Genomic DNA, 22,797 nt, shown 5'->3' with positions numbered 1-22,797 from the left:
CAGAACCACCTTATGCATGCAAATCCATCTTTGGAGGATTGTAACCTGAACTGAACCAAATGATGGTTAGAGTTGGATGCCTTTTACTGTATCTACATTCTCATGCACGGGAGGAATTCAGAGGAAATGTCCAGCTAAATTTCTGTTAAAATCAATAGAGTACAACACAGAGAGAAAAACATGTGCAGTGGGCTCAGCACTGCACCCCGATGTGCAGGAAATTGTAGTTCTAAACGTGATTGATTTCCATAGGATTGAAGGTGCTGGCAACCTTCTGTAGATCTTGCCTCCTAAAGTCTTAGAAGTCAGTAGAATTTAACTGACAGAAGGACTGCATTTAAAACGGAGGGGTGATTTGGTGCTGACAGACTTAATCTATCAAGAGGCAAGTTATAAAGTATTTGACAACATGTTCAATATAATTTGAAGCAAGTAGGATTCACTTTCAAGCAGAAGTGTACAAGATTAAGGTTTAAGTCAAAGACTTAAGTCTATGCACTCTTGTTCTGGTCCAAAGTGCAACTGGGGGTGGATGCTCCTCTCTGTAGATCAGGTCATGTTAAGTAGCAGCAAATACCAGAATATGTAAATTTGTATGTCAAACCCAGATTTACATATTGTGCTCAATAGGCATGCTTCCAAAATTCTCATTTGATTTTTTTTTTTCAGATGTAAAAATTTTGAATTAGATGGAGTACTGCTAGCATCTGAGGAAGCTTTTGCTTATTCAAAAGAGTGTTCCATAATTTTCAACAGGTTCCAAATCCTTCAGTTCCCATATATCTTTATCCTGGTGTGCATTTTCATTGCACATGTTCATATTGATGAAGCACTGCAAGAAATAATATTCATGGCACTCAGCTATGTATGATGTGTACCAGCAGGTCACTGCATAAAAAGAGCCTCAGTGCCATCACAAAAGGATCATATCAAGACTGTTCCAGGCAGTATTTTATTCCTGTTTGCCAGTATATAGCTGGAAGGGATATATGATATTACACCCCACAGGCTATGTCCATTTAAAGTGATCTTTACTCAAAAAAAGGGAAAGGAATATCACAGGCAGAGAAAGAGTCAAAAGGAGACAATTTTTACCTGATCAGAACATGATTTCCCCTTATAAAGAAAAATCAAGAGGTCAGTCCTTTTTACTTAGAATAGGGATGAGCATTGGTGGCCTTCCAGATATTGTTGAAGTACAGTTCCCAACATCCCTCAGTATTGCCACAGTTGGTTGAGGCTGATGGAAGTTATAGTTCAGTAACACTGAGAGCCCCCCCCCGCCCTCCGGAAAAAGAATTATCTTACTCTTATTGAACTGTTTGTTATTACAGTGATAACCACCATGCCCTTTTTCTTTCTGCTATTCATCTGTCCCCTGGATCAAAGGAAGATAACAAAGCGAGGAAGCAAACACCTTTTGTCCCTGCAAATCCTGTAGACTGGGATAAAAGTTTGGGACAAGGTAATGGAACCTTTTTGAGCAACGCAGGATGCGTCTTTGCGCCTGATCAAGGTGATCTGGCATTGAACGGCATCTTTCCATTTCTTGGCGGCCTTCAAGAAGAATAAACTTTTGATGGTGCTGGAGAAAATTTCAAGGCCAGGTAGACTTGGGGAGAAAGCAATATTGCTGCTTCCCCTGCAATGAATAAAGTTTCATAGTATGTGTTAACGCGCTTCTGGGCATCCATACTGGCAGAAAAGAAAGTCTGGCTCACATGGTGGTGAATATACAAAGCAACGATGCCGCTTGTAGAAGTTTCTGGCGCAACCTTTTCCTCATTCATCCTTTTTATTGTAATCTGATGCAACAAAAGCTTATGCTGGGGGGGGGGGGGACAACAACCTCAAAGCATTAATTGAGGACTATTCCCAGACAAGTAAAAATACGTTTGCAGCCTTAAAATCACATTTTAATTCACCCCATTGATTTATTCTACAATATTTTAAAAAACTTTTCTAATTCCTTAAAATGTATTGCCCTCCTAAATATACTTTCCTTTGGAGTAACTTCAATGTATAGCAATTTATTTTAAGGGTTCCTTAATTACATTTATATAATTTAAATGATTTGTGCTCTAAGATGGTCAGCCATGCAAATCTTTTAAATAAAACATATTAAATAAAAGTAATCACTAGGTGATACTATACAATTTAACTTCTATTCATCTTTTAAGCTAGTGTAGTCTTCAAGTCAGTGTTGACTCCTGGCCAAGTCCCTGCAGTTTTCTTGGAAGTGGTTTGCCCTTGCCTCCTTCTTAGGGTTGAAAGAGAGAGACCGGTCCGAGGTCACCCAGCTAGCTTTGTGCCTAAGGTAGGACTAGAACTCACGGTCTTCCAGTTTCTAGCATGGTGCCTTAACCACTACACTAAACTGGCTCCCTCTTTTCCACTACAGCAAACTGTCTCCCTCTTTTAAGCTAGTGCACTAACCAAAAGTAATATCTGAGTTTGTTTGCATAAAGAAGTTAACTTTTTATTTACATCTTCTGTCTGCATATCATTTTCACAAAAACACAAGATAACTCTGGATAACAAGCTGACAGAACCTGGGACGTGGACACTGCCTTTCGGTCATTAAATCTGGGTACCAAGCACCATCCAGCAGGGATGAATTCCATCTTGTGGCAGGATGGACAGGAGATGACCTAAAATGGACTCAAAGTGAAAGCGGTTCTTTGCTTCTTGCCAGCTCCAGCCAAACTGCCACATAGTCCCTTAGAAGCTTCCTGCCTAATTCAGACACCCGAGAGCAGACATAACGGTCTTTTGATGAAAATGTGCGAAAAGGCAGAAGCGTTAAGCAATGGAAGAGGTTGTTGTTGGCTGTTAGACATTGCTGGTGTTGTATGTGTGCTGGAGGGGCCGTGCGAATCCAGTCACGGCTGGTGGAGGACTCTGTAGCTGAGGATGCCGCAGGATCAAGCAGGATTTGAAAGCGTTTTGCAGGGTTGGACTGCAGCCTTCAGAAAGGGTGGACCAGATGTCAGCAAGGGCAGTTTGACAAAGGTGCTGGGATTCAAAGAAACTCAGGAAAGAATTCTTGTTTCCTCTTTCCATTCTTCTCTCTAGGCTAAAGGTAAGGCCAAGAAGTGAAAGTGATGAAGCTGCCTAGTGGAGCGAGCACATCAAAGTTGTGATAAGGAACACCTGTGCGAATTAGGGAGGGAGGGAGGGAGCCACTTAAGAAACTGTAAAAAGAGCCCCACATAAATATCTGCATGCTTGTTAAACTAAGGCCACTGTATATATTAGCATCATTAAGCACCAGTTATTTATCTAAAAACATTGTAAAAAATAAACATAATTTATGCAAATGTATGTAATTTATGTAATTTATGTGAGCCAGGAGATGGTGAGTTCTAGTCCTGCCTTAGGCATGAAAGCCAGCTGGGTGACTTTGGGCCAGTCCCTCTCTCTCAGCCCAACTCACCTCACAGGGTTGCTATTGTTGTGGGGAAAATAGGAGGAGGAAGGAGTATTAGGTATGTTCGCCACCTTGAGTTATTTATAAAAATAATAAAGGCAGGATAAAAAAAAATCTAAACAAATCTAAACAGATTTAGAGAACAGTGTGTCTCTATGTCCCTGTCCCTTTTCCCTCCTTCCAGCACTTCACAATTCATCTTGGGAATGTACAGAAGCATCATTTGATTAAATATGTATTTATTTTTGTCTTCCTCCATTGCTTTTTGCACAATCTAGTGTGATGAAAGTTTCTAGGGAATTCAAAAGCTAACTCACTATTTGAATAAAGATATTCATATGGCTGCCCAGAGTTGCTTTTTGGGAGATGGGCAGCCACATAAATGTGATAAATAAATAAACGTTAAATAAATATTACTGAACTGGATTAAATTAACCCCATGTGAAATTTATAAGAAACATCAGTGGGAATTAGAAAATGTGTTTCAGTTGAGTCTGGCTATTTAAGGATATGGAATGAAACAAGAATGTATTGCAACATAACAAGCAAAAGCAGATGTGTTGACCATTCAGAAAAAAAATCCAAAATCTTTTTATTAGACAACTGAAAGTTTAGAAAATAGCTATAAGCCTTTGAATTTCCAAAAAGTATTTATTATAATTAAAGTATTTATGACAATTAAAAATGCAGAAGGAGACAAAGAGGTTGGGGAAAATTTTAAGATGACAATTACTCAGTAGAAAGAAGGATGGAAGGTACAATTGTATGTTTTTTCTTTTTTATTTCAATGTTTTCCTTGTTTCTCTATTTCCTATTTTCTATCTTTGTTCTGGTTTTCGTATATTCCATTACATTAAAAAATTCTAATTAAAAAATATTTAAAAAATTAAAATGCAGAAGGGAAAAATGTGGTAGAAAAAAAAATGGGTCGTGTTCAAGCCATGGGTCAGACATGCAAATTGGGTCTTTTCAGGTCCAAAAGTACTATTAGGGTCATCAAAGCTTTCTAGAAAGAAATAACAAACAAGTAATTGATTTCCCCCTTTTTGAATATATAAAATCCAACTGTCAAAACTTCTTTCATTTTTTCATATTTTATTTGGGTAAGATAAGTAAATCCTTATTAGATTGAAAACTGATCAGCTAACCTTCTTTAGATGCCATTTTAAGACATGGCACTGAACTAGATTAAAGAAAATACTGGAGCTGAATTAGAGTTGTTTTGCAGACAGCTGAAGTTAGTAAGATCATGATGTAAAGTTGTATTTTTCACTCCATTGTCAGTTGTTGCAAACAAATTGGACCTTGTTGTAGTATTTCAAAACACCATAAAATCTGCTTGCTCTGCTTAGTCGGACAGGAAAATAGGACAAAAAAAGGACATTTCCACTTGGGGCAGTTATGATTTTGTTGTACCATCTTCAATTTTTCTTTAAAAAAAAAAAATGCTGAGAAATGGTGCACTGCCAATTTTGCAGGGCTAGAAGTGCACTTGGAAGCTCCCTGCTCATAACTGCAAAACATGTTAATGCCAAAATCTGCATCTTGCTATTGAACACATGGTAGCCAAACCAGAATGACTGGTTAAGGAAAATGACAAAAGGGAAACTGGGAACTGGGAATATAGCCACCATATATTGAGGGAAACAGAGCAATATTCTGAAGACCATTGTGTTGGAGATGCTGCAGAACTGCTTGTTTTTCCTTCCAAGACCAGGTGTTCCCTACATTCAGCGGATGGGCCATGCAGGTGGCACTCTGGTTGCCGAGTAACAGCTGCATGGTACCAGCAATCAGAAAGGCTGCTCAGAACTTCATGTTTCAGTTTACCAACTTAATTGGTGAACTGCCTAAACTGATAAGATTTCCCTTTATTGGAAGATACGCTTTTGTTCTCGCTGGCTGAGATCCAAGGAAATGCACAGCTAGTTCTGCATGCCCAAGGCAGATCTGGGCTTGAGCTTGTCAAACAGCAGTTGCACATTCCATAAGGGAACCTCCTTTAGAAGCTGAGAGGTCTTTCAAAAGTAGTTTGGATCATGCAGCTGGGGGGAGAGAGAAAGAGAGACAGGTGCAGAATCGGTCATTCTGTGAGAGGACAGTCCAAAAGTCTATTAGGTATCACTAAATCCTGGCAGTGTACCTGATACAACTTTTTGGATTTCAACCATTGTTTCCTTTTTATCTTTGTTCATTGTACCATTTCAAATGGTACCTCTTTATGAGCCAGTAATGTTTTAAAACCTTGCAGTAGTGTTTGTGCAATCGGTTGTGTGATGAAGCTTTCAATGAAAAAAGTAGGAACAAAATGTTGTTAATAAATGGTACAATTATGAATTAGCACAAATTGTGCACCTAAGGTTGGACTATAGCAAAGAAATATTAATATTTAATTGCTTCATTTCTATCTTGTTTGTCAAATCGGATTTAATTTGTCTCTGACATCCATGCTGCAGGTAATATTCTATTTGCATACAAGTATACAAATGAACCATATTGTGCCTTCAACTACAACTAAGTTTGTTAAATGCTTTTGGTTTGAATGAAATCTGAATAAGCAGGCTAATGTCAACATGTGCATGATATGACAGTTAAATAACTGGTTTTCTCTGTACTGCTAACTTCTATTGTAGATGAATCAAATGCACATTGGGGAGATATTTGTTGAATCTACACTGCTTTAAAGTCTTTGGAGTTTTATGTTTTACTAACTTGCTGGTTTCAATGGGATGTAAGTTCAACTATCTTAGTTTGGAAGTAATTTTTTGTTTCCTTTGGTAAATTCTCACATTTATTAAGAAAATTGGATTTCAGAAACCATTGTTTCTGTTCAACATATAATGCAAGAGGTCTCACATTTTAGGAAATATCATTTTGATCATTCCATTTGTGTGTTTCTTGGAAGTAATGTATATAAGAAGTGTGCTTATACTGCTTCTCATTATAGAAAATCCTGAAACACTTAGAATGACCAAGTGATTCTAGAATAAAGCAAGGTAAAAACTGAGTAGAAACTATGTGGGAATAAAATAAGCAAGATAAAAACAATCTCTTAAATGGAAATGTTAGGGAGAATTAGGCTGGGAAGGCCAATATGAAAAGGGAAGTCTTCAGGTGAAACTCCTGAAACTTGTCAATACTGGGGCCTGGCATATCACCGAGAGGAGGACATTCCTGAGCAAGGAAGGCCCATCTCTTTGTCATGGGCAAGTACAGCACAGAGAACAGGATGCCCCCAAAGATTGCACGTGCTTGGGAGTCTGCTCTTTAAGTTTCTTCACACTATTAAATGTATTTGAGATTATACCCCCATCATTATGATAAGGTAAGTTAGGCAAGAACTATACACTAAAGACCCTGCAGTCCTCCCAGATCATTCAGCCATTGTTTGGCCTCAAATAATGTCCATGCAATTTTTCAGTGGCAACTCACATAAGTTAAATATAAACATAAGTTAAACATAAGTGTTAGAGCAGTCCTATCCAGCATAGCCAGAAGTGAGGAGTGCTGGGACTTGTGATTCAGCAACATCTGGAGACCACAAATTCCCCACTCCTATGGCACTGGCCTGCTATAGTGCAACATTTGAATGCCCGCCCTGTACGAAGTTATGCTTGGTTCTATCCCGGGCATCTTCAGGTAGAGCTGAGAAATCAGAGAGTTGCTGTCTTCCAGTAGTTAAAATACTATCCTTAATAAATTAATGAGATTGCTGAGTATAAAATAGCATATGCCAAAAATAGAAAATAGTTGAGTCATAAACAGGTGAAATACAGAATAGATGCAATTCAGGTGAAAGGAGAATAAAATGAACGATAGTTTAAGAACAAATCATATGGATCTCCTTGACTTGCCTAAGTATGTGATGATCAGAATGACCTTTCTGCTGGACTTGCAGAAGAATATCTTGTTTCTTTGGTGAATTCCTCTTAGTGAGGGTTGAGCCACCCTCTGGAGGACTGAGTGGCCATCTAGAGGGTTGAGCCACTCTCTAGATGGCTAAAGGACAAATTTTGCTTCTACAGATGCCAAATGCAGCCCTCCCTTTTTTGCCTTAGCAGTAATGATCATCAGCAATACCCCTGTGTTGTTTAGCAGAAAGCAATGGAGTGTTCTTAGGAAGGACATTGCTATAGAGACTTACTTTCTGAAAAATAAGCCATGTCTTTACAGGTTTCTTCCATATTTCGTTCCTTTACTCCATATTAGTTCCATGTTTCAGAATTAAATATGTAGATCGCTGAGTGTATTCATAGAATATGCTTACAATGAACTCTCCTTCAAATGATCAAAACAATTATGCATAGGATAAAAAAAAATAAGGGAGATGGGATAGAAATACTGATGACTGGTCAAGTTCAATTACCCAGAAACTGCAGTGTGTGTAAAATATGAATGGGAGAATTTTAACAAAGTCACAGCTCCCTGGAATCATACACCTGAACCTGAAATGGATGTTTTGGTTGCCTCCTTGCTTCTGATCCAAATCCAGGATGCTGGTATTCCCTTCTAAAGTACTAATTCTTTGGATTTATGATATTGAAAAACACTTCTCTTTCTGTACCATTCAGCTTATGCTCTTGGATTTGGGGCGGAGGGAATATCTCTCATTGCCCCATATGTATTTCATTGATTTGTTTAAGTTTTGTACGATTTTAAACATTCTGTAATATAAAAAGTGTCTATAATTTGAAGGATACCTGAGAAAAATGAGGACAAAAGAAAGATGTCGCATAGTGTACATACAGAAAAAATAGTTGTGTAAGTAATATATTCAAAGAGAAGAATTAATGATTAACATTTAAAAGGGCAGAAGAAATTGATTTTTTGATTGATTATGCGCTATCAAGTTGGTGTTGCCTATTAGTGACCACATAGTTATTCTCCATGATGATCTGTCCCTAACCTGGTCTTTCAGGTTTCCAAGGGTGCACTCATTGCCACTGTAACTGAGTTCATTGCAGCTGGTTGTCCTTCTCTTTCCTTCCAACTTTCCCAGCATTACAGCCTTCTCCAGAGAAATGGGTCTTCACCTAATGTGTACGAAGTGGGATGATTTGAGTCTGGTCATTTGTGCCTTGATTGAGAACTGTGGGTTGATTTGTTTGATGATCCATTTGTTTGTTTTCTTGGCTGTCCATGTTCTCAGGAGCTTTCTCCAACACCAAAGTTCAAAAATGTCAATATTCTTTCTGTCCTGCTTCTTCAAAGTCCAACTTTTGCTTCCATAGAGTATCACAGGGAATATCATTCCTTGCATGATTCTGATCTTTGTAGGTATAGACACATCACAGTATCTGAATATCTTTTCCAAGGCTTTAATGGCTGCTCTATTGAGTGCTAGTCTGTGGTGTATTTCTGGACTGCTTGTTTCTTTACTGTTGATGGCTGATCCTAAAAGGCGAAAGCTATCCACCACTTCAGTATCTTCACTGTCAATTCTAAGGCTGGTTGTTCTGAAGTGTGTCTGGAAACTTTGGCAGATTTATTTATTTATTTATTTATTTGATTTATCTCCGCCCATCTCCCCCTAATGGGGGACTCTGGGCAGCTCACATGATCCATTAAAACAATAAATATATATAAAATTACAGAAAACATAAAAAGTATACAAAGCATTACCAAAAAAAGAAAAAGTCCAAGAGGCTGATGGTTTCCAGAGCTGATTCTGATTAACAGGGCATGAAAGGTGACAATGAGCAAACCTAAGTATGCAGAGCAGATTTTTGCTCTTCACTGAGTTACTGAACAATGTGTGAATGTGAGAAAGTTAATCTTATGGTTGTTTTAGATAAAGTAGGGAGAGGGATGAATAATATTCTACCCTTTCCTTAGGGTTCTGAAGTGTATATTAGACAGAGCAGATGAACTGAAACAGCCTGATGACCCTGGAGGGGAAGGAGATTGATAACAGAAACCAGATTGTTGCCTTTTCCCTGGTATGAAAAAAGACATTATATGGGTACAATAAAGGACATTGCTTATGTTAGAAGGTGTCAATGTCAGTAGAAGGGCGTGGGTTTGGAGCCCTGTAGGAGTGTGGAATTTAGAAGCACTGGGTCAGATCATAATAAGGTCATCCCATAGTACTATTAGATGTTGCATTCCGGCTATAAAGTTCATAGCATGATTTACATTGCTTTCTTTATCATTCCTATGTAACAGTTCCGGGGTATATAACCCATAACCTTGCTTAGTTTGGGGCTGTTTGCATTCTTTTGGCCAGGAGCCCAGCGATCACTATAGTTGTACATGCCATGTATCTCCAAACACTTTGGTTCCTTTTTTAAAGTGGGCATTTTTCCCACCACAAAAATGAGTAGCTTGAGTTATAAAATATTCCAGTTGAATATGGAGTTGAAGGTTGGTTGCAGAATGTAAAAACAGCAGTATATAATGGAAATAAAGCATGTGTGAGAATAAATGGAATCTTAGCAAATATGATTATCAGAATCTTATCTTTCTTATCTTATCAGAAATATGATAAGAAAGTACTATGTCCCCTTGGTTGTTTAATCTATTTATGAATAAATGTATAAGGAATGCTTGTGGTGACATTAGAAGTGTGTTTGGAGATGTGAATGTGCATGTCACTTTGTATGGAGATGATGCTTTATTACTGGTTGAGAACCCTTTGCAACAAATGTTAGACAGATTGTATGATGCAATAAGAAGTATGGATCTGGAAAATAATACATTGAAGCCCAAGGTAGTTGTGTTGACAGGGAAAACAGAGTGAACAATTGCAAGCTATAGAAAATGAGTAAAAAATAGATAAAATAACTAAATTGGTATACCTTGATAAAAGGTTTATTGATGATGAGGAAATGGATGGAAAAATTTGAAGAATATGTGATTGGCAGACAGTAGATAGCCTACTGTGAGAAATGAGTGTTTGTCAAGAGAAGCAAAAATGGTTGTTTATACAATTGTGCATCTGCTCACACAATGTACCCTCAATGTGAGGGAATTCCTGGAAGCTTGGTATTCAGAGAAGTCAGCCATTAACAGCACATAGAGATAAACGACATTTACATACTATTCAAGAGAGACAATAAAAAGGAAACAAAAAGACCAGAACACCTCCTCGCCAGCAATCAACACCCAGATTAGCAGGGATTAACACCAGGATTAACACCAGACAAACAACCAAGCAGCAAACAATAGCCTAATCAAGGAACTATCAAGGAGAAAACAATACCCTTATCAATACTGACAGGGCAAACTACTATATATAAACAGAGAGCAAACCCCACTCCCTTCTAGCACTGAAGATGTTACCTAGCTGGGTAATGAAACATCTGCAAGAAAACAACCAAGCTCAGAGAACACCAAGGACTCCACAGCTCACTTTTCTACATAGACAGAAGAGTTAGATATGGCAGGAGAAACTTAAATGTACATTGAGTGCAGTGGGAACGGGTTACTTAAGAAGGATGAATAGTACAAAAAGAAGAGAGAGGCTGAGAAATGAATGTATGTGAAAGAATGTGGTCCAGATGCAAAACTGAATAAAGTATGATCAAGTGATTTGATCATGTAGCAAAAAGAAATGAGGATTGTATCACAGACAAATAATGAAGGAAGAGTGAATTTATTTATGTATTCAATTTATATAGCTGCCCATCTCAACAAGTGGCTCTAGGTGGCGAATAAAATCAAATATAATAAAAACAGTTATACCAATACAAAAAGTAAAATAGCAGCCAAGAAAATATCATTTCCCATAATCACTAGCACAACCAAAAAATGGGTCCCTGCATACATTCAGGGCCCCAGGCCCAGACACAGGGCCAGATCTTCAGGGCCTTACAAAAGGCCAGTAGGGTTGGGGCCATCCTGATCTCTGGAGGGAGAATGTTCAATAGCGCAGATGCTACGGCAGACAAGGCACGCCTTCTGGGCCCTGCCAGCTGACAAGACCCAAAGCCCATCCTGCCAGACTGGACTGGATGGGTAGAAACAACCAGGGAGAGACAGTCCCAATACACGAAGGGCTTTAAGGGTGATCTTGAATTGAACCTGAAAGCACACCAGCAAACAATGCAGCTCATGGAGTAGTGGCATTACATGCCCTGAGTAACCAATGTCATTTACTACCTGTGCTGCTGCATGCTGCACCAGTTGAATTGGTCAAGAGGAAGGGAAGACTGAGAAAGCCATGGTTAGATGAAGTTGAAGGGATTAAAAAGAGAGAGATGAGAAGTTTAGAAAACAAAAGGCACTGTATGAATTGATTTACGGAGATGGCGAAGCAAGGATGGCTTACAAGGATAGAAAGCTATGGAGAGGTATAATGAGTGGTGCTGGTGTAAATTGGATTTAGGTAGATTTTATTTTCTCTTCTCTTTTGCCTTTAACTTCTTTATCGTATTACTTGTCATTCTTTTTCTCTGCTTTGTATAATATTGCTTACTCCAAAAGGGAATAGCATGATGGGAATTATGAATTATATGAAGCCGTTCTATACCACTTCCTATTAAAAGAAATCTCGAAGCAGGCTACAATTAAAACAATTGGTTAAAAGAATTAAGAAAAATACATATTAAAATATTTTAAAGGACACGTAATGAAATAAACAAAATACATAAAGTGAGTGATATATAACAAGGCTTTTTCTATGGTGATGCCCCAAATGTGGAATTCTTTCTGTGAAGAAATATGCAAGTGATCAATTCCATTGATCCAATGAGCCAATCTTTGATTCAGCTTTCATGATTAGTTAAAAACTATGATAGCAAATGTGATTTTGGTTTCACTGGTGTTCATTTTATTAATTTTTACTATCCTTCATGGTATTTTAATTTTAGTTTTTAATTTTTTTGTCACCTTTTTTTATGGAGGATGGGATGCAAAATGAAGTGAACAGATAAATAATAATGTAATTGCTTATCTTCTCTTAAGTCAGTGATGTCATGCAAAGAGAGGAGGCAGCCATCAGTTGTGTGTTTCTGTGATCTTTCTCATGATATTGGTATTTTAGGATATAACTGTTCTTTACAGCTAAGACTTGGGGCAAGTAACGTATTCAATCTAGAAGGGTGGATGGTATCATCTAGGCCATTGATAGGATCCATTTATAGATCCTAACGTTATCTGAAGTTAATCTTTTTTAACAATGATAACAAGTTTTATTTCTTTATTTATTAGATTTATACCCACCACAGTAAAAAAAGACTCTCAGCAGCAATGAGATATCTATGTATAATACATCAAAACAAAATCAAACAAGATAAAACTGATCCAACCAACACCATACACATCCAAACCAATAACCCAGTGGAGACGCTTCATATCCCAAAGGTTCTCTGAAATAGCTCAGTTTTTAAGAGCTTACAGAATGTCAGCAAAATGGATTGAATGTTCAGAAGGAGGCTATTCCTGAGTGCAAATGCACAATAGGGACAGAGACACAGATAGGGATGGAGATGGAGATGATGGACCTTTAAATCAGTCTTGACTCCTGGCAGCTGCCTGGACAAGATTTTTGGAAGTGGTTTGCCTTTGCCTTCTTCCTAGGGCTGAAAGAGACTGAGTCAAGGTCACCTAGCTGGCTAAGACAGGACTGGAATGGATATATGGATTGAGGTACTGACTGCCCTCTTTAATCTAAAGGACCATGGATTTGTGTGTCTTAGCCTTGAAACAGCCATATGGAAACTTAGTTCCATGGCTGATGTGGAAGTAAGCAAATAACAACACAGTGTGATGACATCATCCCACAGTTTAGGGGCTTGCACCAGCCATTAGGATAGAAGAATTATAATGGCAGCATTTGGATTATGGCATCACTGTGCATATAGCAACATGTGGGCATAATTGCAATTTGCTGTGGACATTGCAATATGCTAGGCCTCTCTTCCCACCCCGCACCTCTTCCCTTCCTCTGATACCAGCAGCTATTCTAGACAGAAGCCTACAAGTGTGGTTTCCCTTTGTAGGGACGCACCATAAAAGAAATAAAGCTCCCCACCACAAGCTTAAATTGTGTGTCTATTTATGAATCGTGAATTACTTCTGTACTTTAAAAATGTCCCAAATGTTCTGCTCTTGAGATGTGCTTTTGAAAGGGATAAAACTGCCAAAGACTTCAGTGTGATCAGTAACATTTTAGCTGGCAAACTCTTGGGCTGAACCTCTTCTGATGTACTTTATGTCTACATTTCAGGTGGTACATGTGTTGTTAATCCCACAGATCTCTTTTGCTCAGTTCCTGGTCGCTTATCCTTACTCAGCTCCACTTCCAAATACAAAGTGACCATTGCAGAAGTGAAAAGACGTTTGTCTCCACCAGAATGCCTCAATGCCTCTCTTTTGGGAGGGATTTTGAGAAGGTAAGAAAAAGCAAAGTCAAAGTGCATCAGGGAGCATAAAGATCTATATATCAGAGAAGGGAAGAAGAGCATCCACATCCTTTGCTATTGTTTTATTTTAATTATTCTTGTATAAGACAAGTTATTTAGTTGCAAACTGGGAACATGCAGCTGTTAAGCAGAGCTTGGGGATATTTGTAAATAATCAAATAATTGAAAACAAACGCCGGCAAAGATAAAGGGAAGTGATGTCTTCATCCTCCTCCACGCTTCTTTCCTGACAGAGCAAAATCCAAGAATGGAGGGCGGTGTTTAAGAGAGAAATTGGACAGACTGGGCCTCAATCTGCCTGCAGGAAGGAGAAAAGCAGCCAATGTCACCCTCTTGACATCCTTGGTGGAAGGTAGGATTTATTATAACTGTGATGTAAATATAGACTTTTTGCATTCTGCACCTGGGCTATACTTCTGAGTACCCTGAAACAAAAGAGAAGGCTCTTAAAAATCACATAGACAATGACTGTAAAAACAGGAATGTTAATATAAGTGGCATGATTCCTGAAGATTCCCATGGCAACTCACCTCTAAATTTTGATGTAAGGTAGAGAAATGATTGGAGAGAGAATGGAGTAGAGGGAGAAAGAAAGAGAAATTTGAAAACTAATGGAGTCGCACTGCATTCATTATAGATCCTTAGCAGGATGCACTCAATTGCAAAAGTTAATTGAACAAAATGAGTTGTTGTGACACATTGTTGACACATTTCTACATTTACAGTATCAAGTGAAAAGCAATAAATAGGAATAAACCAATGATCAGCCTGCAAAATAAGGCTTCAAACACACACAAAAATTAACACTCAATCAGATTATGTTTTAGCAAGTTAAACAATATTATCCATTTTTTATTAGTGGGGTTATCAGTTAACTTATGTATGAGAAAGACTATTTAGATACCAATGTGTTATTCTTATAAGAGCAGTAGAAGAAGAAAAATTCAAAGATGATATTTCGTCCTAGCAGTAAGGATAGCTTTTGTTTCAGTAAGATAGCATGCATTTTTTTCAGTCCCTCACCAAGGCATCAACCTGCTATTTTAAGCTATTTTAAGCTAGAAAGATAGAAAGCTGCCTCACATGGATCATTCCATTTATCCATATAACTCAGCATTTGAGGACTGAATTGAAAAGTTTCTGCTAGCAAGCCTGCATTCTTCCAGTGAGGCATGACTTTCCACTTCAAGCAGGAAAAGTCCCATTGGTGACTTGGTCCAGCTTAATGTTTGGCTCCATCTGTGGAAGCAGAAAACTAGCAGGGATTTGCAAAGTGCCAAGGTTCAAACTGGGAGACTGGCAGTAAGGCCAGACACATAACTCCATGTGCCACCAGAATAGCCTGAATGTTCAGTTAGAAAATAGTTTAAATAATGTTGAGTCATGCTTATTCTTCCCAAAGATGCTTGGATTCAGGATTTGATCAGCTGTTTGTGAATCTGATTAGACAAAAATAGAACTAGCAGTAGATGAACAAACCTTCCATTCAGCTAACAGACATATTGAAATTGCTCATAGTATCTCTCACATACTTCAGATTCCTGAAAGAGCTACAGTGCTCTTGTTCCTTACTTTTGTTACAATCTGGGACACAAGTTGTCTTATTTACAACTCTAGCCAAGGCTGAATAAATGTGCTTTCCCATATTGTTTGACTGTTGACCAGAAAGTGTTTGCATGATTGAAAATGACAGTTGCTATGATGAATTGAGGCAGATAATATCCCACTAGGTTGTCTACCTTGAGAGACTCTTCTGGGCAGATCCAAGGAATCACAGGAAATTCTCCTTGGCCTCTCAAGATGGAGGCTCCTTCAATCTGGAGTGAAAACCAAAGCCAAGGGTCCTCAGAGAATGCCCCCTTGTGTGTTCCTACACCAATCTTCCTAGATTTTCCTTGCATAGTGTTCAGCACTTTTGCAGCTCTAGTTGTGCAGGAGGATGGATAGAGTGTAGAGAAGGGAGCCTTGTGTTTCTCCATCATCTTCTTCATCTTCCTTCAGGATGAAGGAATAACCTCAGAGGTTAGGTATTACAACAGAGGACAGAAGGGGATGGAATAAATCCATGGCTTAGGAGAAAGTGTCTTGATGTTTCAGCCTTCTCCACAAATCAGATTGTGGCTGATGTGGGCTCTCAGGATTTGATAGAAAATTTAATGCATGACTTCAGATTTTTGTATCGTTTCATTAAGGAAGTTATTAAATAGGCAACAAAGCGGTCTTGTTCCCCTAACCTCACTTGGTAAGCTTAACTAACTACACTGGATTCCATTATGAATTCCTCCCTTCTCCCAACCTTTGATAATACAGATTTGCCATTTGCATTTTACCCTTCAAGGCAAAATCATTTGTTGGGTTATTAGCTGACTTTTCCTGTGGTGGTAAAATAGTTAGATTTTCTTCCTTTACAATCCCTGAGGGATCATCTGCACAGAGTAGACCATATCCTGCCGTCATCATCCTCTTTAGAACTTCAGCACTCTTTTCCAGATCATGCCCAACAACTATCTTCAGCAAACTTCTCCAGATTTTCCCTCGACTTAACAAACCTTCAACACATTTTTTTTATTAAAACTATAAATCAATAGTCAGAGATGCCTAAATCCATCCTAGTTGCTGACCACTATCTCCATTCCAGCACAAAGTGTTACCTGAAAGTATGAGTCATGATGAGCCAGGAAGCAGCCTTAGCACATGGAAGCACATCATATAGCTTCCTCCTTTGTAGAAAAGCTCTGGGGAAGATTCATTTTTCTGAGGCCTTCATCCACTGTACCTGTGTTACAGATAGCAATCTCTGGGTCAGTTCCCTATCTAGACAGGAAATAAGCAACTTGGTGCTGTTTTCCTGGATAATGCAACAGAACAAATTTATATGGTTGCAGTACCAAATATCAGTTTGCCACTCCTCTGTTAGAGTATTTCATCCTTTCTAACCAAAGTTGAAGTTGGCGGTCTGTGGCTGCTGTGAATTTTTCATCCCACACACCCCTTTTCCCTTGGTAAGAGCTTTTTGAAAGATAAAGTGTTCAATGTACCTCATTTTAAAATTATTGCATTAACACTGCTGTCAGCCTCACATCAGAAGCATCAGTGTGCAAAACAAAGGAAAGGTTCCCTCTTAACACAGGATGCCTACACAAAATTCTTTTTAACTCTCGAAATGCCTTTTCACAATCAGGAGTTCAGTGAACTTTATTGACCTGCCTCCTGATTAAATCTTGAGAGATTTTGCTTTGTGGCAAGGGTATCCAATGTCAAAATAGCGGGTGCAACTGGGTAATTGATGAGCCTCCCCCTTTTAAGGTGGGCCATATGCATCACCCACAAACATAAAAGAGGCAGGGGTTTGATCACTTAGTTGCATCCACCGTTTTGATGCCATTGACTCTACATACACACACCATAAACATCCCTGCTTTGATAGAAAAAATGAGGTATTAATCATCCAGACAACCCAAAATCTCTGGATGGATTAATACCTCATCCAGAGGTTGGAGGTTATTTCTGTTGAACAGGTTGCACTTTCTGCTCTTCCATCTTAACTTCTTCCTAATCAATGATATAACTTAAGTAAGATATCAAGCCAGTGATGTAACCTAAGAAAGACAGCAGCCATCAATAGACACATAGAAATAAACGATATCTACACATCATTCAAAAGAGACAATAAAAAAGCTAAGAAGGAAACAAAAAGACCAGAACACAACCTCCCCAGCAGCCAACACCCAGATAAGCAGAGATTAACACTAGACAAGCAATCAAGCAGAAAACAGTATTCTAATCAAGGAACTATGAAGGAGAAAACCACACCCCCACCAACACTGGCAGGGCAAGCTACTGTATATAAACAGGAAGCAAACCTCACACTCACTCACATTGATGATCTTACAGAGTTGGGTAATGAAGTATGCAAGCAAACAACCAAACTCAGAGAGCACCAAGGACTCCTAAGTAAGACCAGATGACCGCATGGTGAAAACCCCAGATGACATTTAGCTAGGTTGATAGTTAAATTGGCTGCTTTAAGATTAGAAATAACATCCTTCAATTGTTCCTCATGTTCTTTTGCAGTAAATAACAATATCATCCAAATATGGTTCATAGTATTTTCCCTGGCCCAGAAGTATTTGGTCTCTGAAAGTTGTAGGAGTTCTATTGCAGACAGTCCTTGAAGTACAGGTAGTCCTTGTTTAGTGACTGCTTCATACAGCAACAGTTTGCAGTTATGACAGTGATGAAAATGTAACTTTGCAACCATTCCTCGCATTTATGATCTTTGAAGGCCTGTAAGGCAAACGAAACTGAAGTGAGATCACATGTGCAGTTGCAATTTCACTTAGTGACTGTTTTGCTTAATGACCGAGTTGTGAGCCCCAGTTGTGATCTTTAAACAAGGACTACCTATACAGAAAAGGCTGTTTTCACTTTGGGAGTTTCCTTGAGAGGAATTTGCCAGTAGCCCTTACTTAAATCTGTTATAATAATTTTATTAAAGATTATATTATACAAATAAAACTAATAAAATCTACATGGGATAAAAATATATAAAAAGAAAGAAAATAAAGAAAAAATAAATTGAAAATTAAAAAGTGCAGAAAAAGAAAAAAAGAAAATAGAAGAAACCTCTCCCTTCATCCCCAGCAAGTATAATCAACATTAACAACTTATCACCGTCTCTTAGAATAAAACCAACCATCTCTTCATCCCATATCTCACCCCATTGTCTATAAATAAATCTTTAAAAACTCATCACTCCATCTTAATCAGCAAAACTCCATTAAGGGTTATCAAAAATAACAACATAACTATTACAAACTATATCCAATAATCCCACTTTGAATCCTTCCTTTTACATTTATATCTCATTTTCTATTTAAACAAATCCTCCCTATCTCATCTCTTCAAATAAACAAAACCTTTAAAGTTATCGTCATCCAGTCCTAGTCAGAAAATTTCATTCAACATTACCAAAGATAGCAACCCATTTATTTTAGCCTTGATCAAATAAACTGGCTTTGCATTCTTTCCCCTTTCTTCTGACAATCTTTAGTCCCCTCAAATAATATCCTAACATTTGCTTTCTTTCCATGCTCTCTGTAATGGTATGTGGGAAAGGCCTTGGGAGATAGGGTGAAATGCTGCTGCCTATGGAACAGTTAGATAAGAGATAGGATAACCCACAGCTGGATAGTAGGTGGGGCAAGAGGCTCAGAAGGGACCTTCCCTAGTTTCTTGGGCTTTAAAGGAGACAGTGGGATAATTGTAGTTTCAGATTTGCAAGATTCTGCTAATGTAGCTTTACAATAAGTAGAATTAGCTTATCTGCTCATGTTTCCTATGTGGTCTACCTAATAAAGCTGATGCTCTCTTTGTCTCTTCTCCCAAAATTGTTGGCACCTTTAACAAACTCATTTTGTAAATTCAGTATAAAAAGGTTATCCATGTCACTGTTCATATTCTCACTGTCTCTTTTCAAGAATTCGTTGACAACTTCAACAAGTCTCTTTTGTAAATCCAATATAAAGAGGTTATCCACATCACTCTTCTGGTTTAGTATTTGTATGCCTTTTTTAATTATTAGGTCATCAGCCAGTTTCATTTATATATCCAAAATTTCATCTTTCTGTGTATCCATTATTTCATGTTTTTCCATCTCTTTCTTATAAGCTGTCATTTTTAAATCCACATTCAGATTGATTTCAGTTTTATTCCATGCAACTTGTTCCTCTTCAATGACACCATCTAGGTTTTGTATCATAGTGGATAACTTTAAAAATATTTTCTGAGCCTAATAGTCATAGATCTCTCTCATTGGATCCATTAATGTATTTATTTCTCTCTGGTGCCCTCTAGTGACCAACCTTCAAAGTCATCTGATCAGGGTTTTTTCCCCCAGATGTAAACATAGAAAGTTTCCTATAGGAAGGATTCTTATAGTTAATTTCAAAGTATTAATACAAGTCCATCTGGACCCTTAATCCATTTAAAACTGTCTAAAATCAACACTGTAATCACCATTTATCTGTATATTTTTTTTATATATATATATATATACATACACACACACATATATATACATATACACACACACACACACACACATATATATATATATACACACACACACACACACACATGCATACTGTATGTGTGTATGTGTGTGTGTGTGTGTGTGTGTGTGTGTGTGTGTGTTGCCAGACCTTAAAATTGTAATTCAAACTTCTTAGAGGCTTGAAGAAAAACTCACCCAGTGAATACGATCCAATATGCAGTTTTGAAGGTTCTCAATCTTTAAAAAGCAATAGAAAAAAAGTAAAATCCAAAGTGATTAAGAAGTAAGGTTTGGTCGAACTTTGAGTCCATAGAGGCTACACTGACAGCTGTGAGCTCAATGGAATTCCATGGCTCCCAGCTGTTTGCAAGCTGACTGCAAAAACATCAAATTTCTGCCATCAGCTCACAAAAAACAGCTGTCCAGAGTATGTATGGGCAATCTCATTCTCTCCTTTCTCTGGAGAAATTTTGGCAGTCCGGATCTAGCATCCAGCTGCCATTTTCAATCATAATGTCTCTCACTGTCCATGAGATGTCAGTTCACCATTTCTACACCAGAAGCTCCTCCTTTACTTAAATCCAAAGTAAATAAGTCTTTTTCCACTCTTAACTCATCTAGTAGGTCATCTACTCTTGGGACAGGGTAACTATCAATCTTGGTTACTTGATTAAGAAGTCTTAGGTCTACCCAAAATCTAATCTCTTCCTTTTTCTTAGGAACTAACACTGCAGGTGAAAACCATTTTACTATGAGATGGTTCAAGAACATATTTTGTTCTTTCTTCAGTGTGTCTCTGGAATGTGATAAGGTTTCTGTTTATCTCTGGTTCTGTGCTCTACTAATGTAGTTGTGCCTGGCTTGTTTGTAAAAATTTCTTTGAAGATTTCTAAAAGTGTTTTTTTGTTGTGAACATAAGCTGAGGTATACATATGTCTCAATGCATTCTGTATGTGTGGGTGTGTGACAAACAGCTCTATACTTGCTCTGCTGAATAATCTAATCAGTGAGCTCCCAATTCTAGACTTGGCTGCTTTCTCTCAACCCACTGGCTGACATGACAGACCATGGTTTCTCCACCTATAAGTCTGTTTTGCAGTTGATGGGTTCTACTTTATGGATTGCAGTTTGCATTCCTGGTAGGCAACAGAAGCAACACTTTATCTGTCACCTCTAGTGATTTGTTTCTGGCTTTTATATCATACCTACATTTCACATATTTGGCCCTAGTTTTGGATGTTCTGTGTCTTCTCACTGTGTTTCTGCAGTTTTCCCTTTGAGTGAGAACATCGTCAGCCAGGAACTTTATTAGTCCAACTGTCCTTCACCACATCTATGACTGTTCTTGGTTGTTTTCCATACAGCAACTCAAAAGGGCTGATTCCTGTGGAAATCTTCTTCCTCTTCTCTATATACAAAAATATATACAGGGAAGGCACACATTCCAATGCTTGAGTCATCCTGAGCAGATTTCTTTAACATGTTCTTCAGAGTCTGATTTAATCATTTGGTTAATCCATCTGTCTGTGGGTTCTCCTGCCAGATATCCCCAGTGCTATATATAAATGCTTTAGCAAAGCAAATTGGAAGTTTGGGGCTTGATCTGTGAAAATCTCATTAGGTACACCCACTCTACTGAACAGTTTAAGCAACTCATTGGCAATGACTTTTGCAGTAACTGCAGACGGGAATTGCCTCAGGGTATCTCGTAGCATAATCAGAAATTACAAGGCTAGACTGATTTCCTTTTGCTGACTTTGGCAAGGGACTGGCAATGTCCATAGCAATTCTAGAAAATGGAAAGGGAGACAAAAGGAATTCTTTCCATGGATGCCTTGGTTTGTCCCCCCTTGGGTTTTACCTATTGGCAGAGTGGGTGTCAGAACCTGCATCACCCAACTGTTGTTGTTTTCCATTGTATTGCATTCGTTGGGAGTTGGATTGATTTGTTTCTGCCACTTGTAAATGGGGGGGGGGGGGTGGCTGTTAATGGTTGTAAGGGGAGTTGGGAAGCAGCTTAACCATATATGGGTAATTTAGACTGGCTTGATTGCCGCCAGGCAGCTGGGGCCCAAAGAACCAGGAAGAAGCTCGGGGAGGAAGGAGAGAGGTCAACAACAGGTGAAGAGGAGTCAGGACACCAGGCAATAAGGGGAGGGGGGATAAATAGAGGGAGGTTTACCCAAGGTGTTAGTTTTAGCAATGTTCTGTTTACAAGCTACATGTACCTCTTAATAAAGAAGTATTTATCTGACCCAAGCCTGGTTGCGTGAGAATGCTTCATAACTGAGAGTTGGACATCGTGGACTTGACAGTGGGTAGGATAGACAACGTGTTTCCACATTTTTTGTCATTCCTGGCTAAAAGAATCCACCTCTGAACTCACTGCATTTTTTCTTGCCCCACCTGGCCTGAAAATGGGCTTTCATGGAAGAGTTTCTGAAACTGTGGAACTTCCATTTGTTCTATTTTTTGCCCCAGAGCTGGGGTCTCCCCTAACTCTATAAAGAATGCCATTTTTCTGCACAAATCAGGATGTGCTATTCACTCATCACCATTGTCAACCACTGCCCTCTTGCACCTTACCAAAGAAGAGTCTTTTTTCTTGGAGAGGTCTACCTCCCATTTGTGCTTTAAAGACTGGCATTGTGTCTTTTCTGCTCACCTCTCAGTCCTTTCTTTATGTGGCTGCTTCCCTGGAACCATGAGTTCTGGCTAGGATGGCAATACATCAGAAAACAATTCTGCTTCTCATTCTTTTTCCTGTTCTTGTACTGTAATTATTTGTTATTATAAATCATCTTTCCAGTCATTGTAGCCAAATTTTATTCTTCTAGCACTTTGGGTGGAATGCATGCTCTATCATCCTTTTCTCAAATAGGATCACAGTCTTTGTTGAAGACGGCATAAGTTACATGAGACACCAGAAGTGTTCCAGGTCAAGTTAT

At 38.4% G+C, this 22,797-nt stretch overlaps 1 protein-coding gene across 1 annotated transcript in view; it reads left to right on the top strand.

Annotated features, from left to right (window-relative positions):
• The window catches only part of TFAP2D (transcription factor AP-2 delta), a 46,987-nt gene that overhangs the window by 11,382 nt on the left and 12,808 nt on the right, over positions 1 to 22,797 (top strand). Inside the window, exons 4-5 of the mRNA XM_007435380.1 lie at positions 13,599 to 13,764; positions 14,028 to 14,146. Of these exons, the coding sequence (XP_007435442.1) occupies positions 13,599 to 13,764; positions 14,028 to 14,146 (285 nt within the window). The remainder of the gene's footprint in view (positions 1 to 13,598; positions 13,765 to 14,027; positions 14,147 to 22,797) is intronic.

Source organism: Python bivittatus, unplaced genomic scaffold (genome assembly GCF_059951505.1).
Source record: "Python bivittatus isolate LINGU-HERP-01145 unplaced genomic scaffold, Pbiv_v1 ctg000020_np1212, whole genome shotgun sequence".
NCBI lineage: Eukaryota > Metazoa > Chordata > Lepidosauria > Squamata > Pythonidae > Python > Python bivittatus.
Note: the sequence above shows the minus strand (reverse complement) of the source record. Positions and strands in the feature narration are given on the sequence as shown.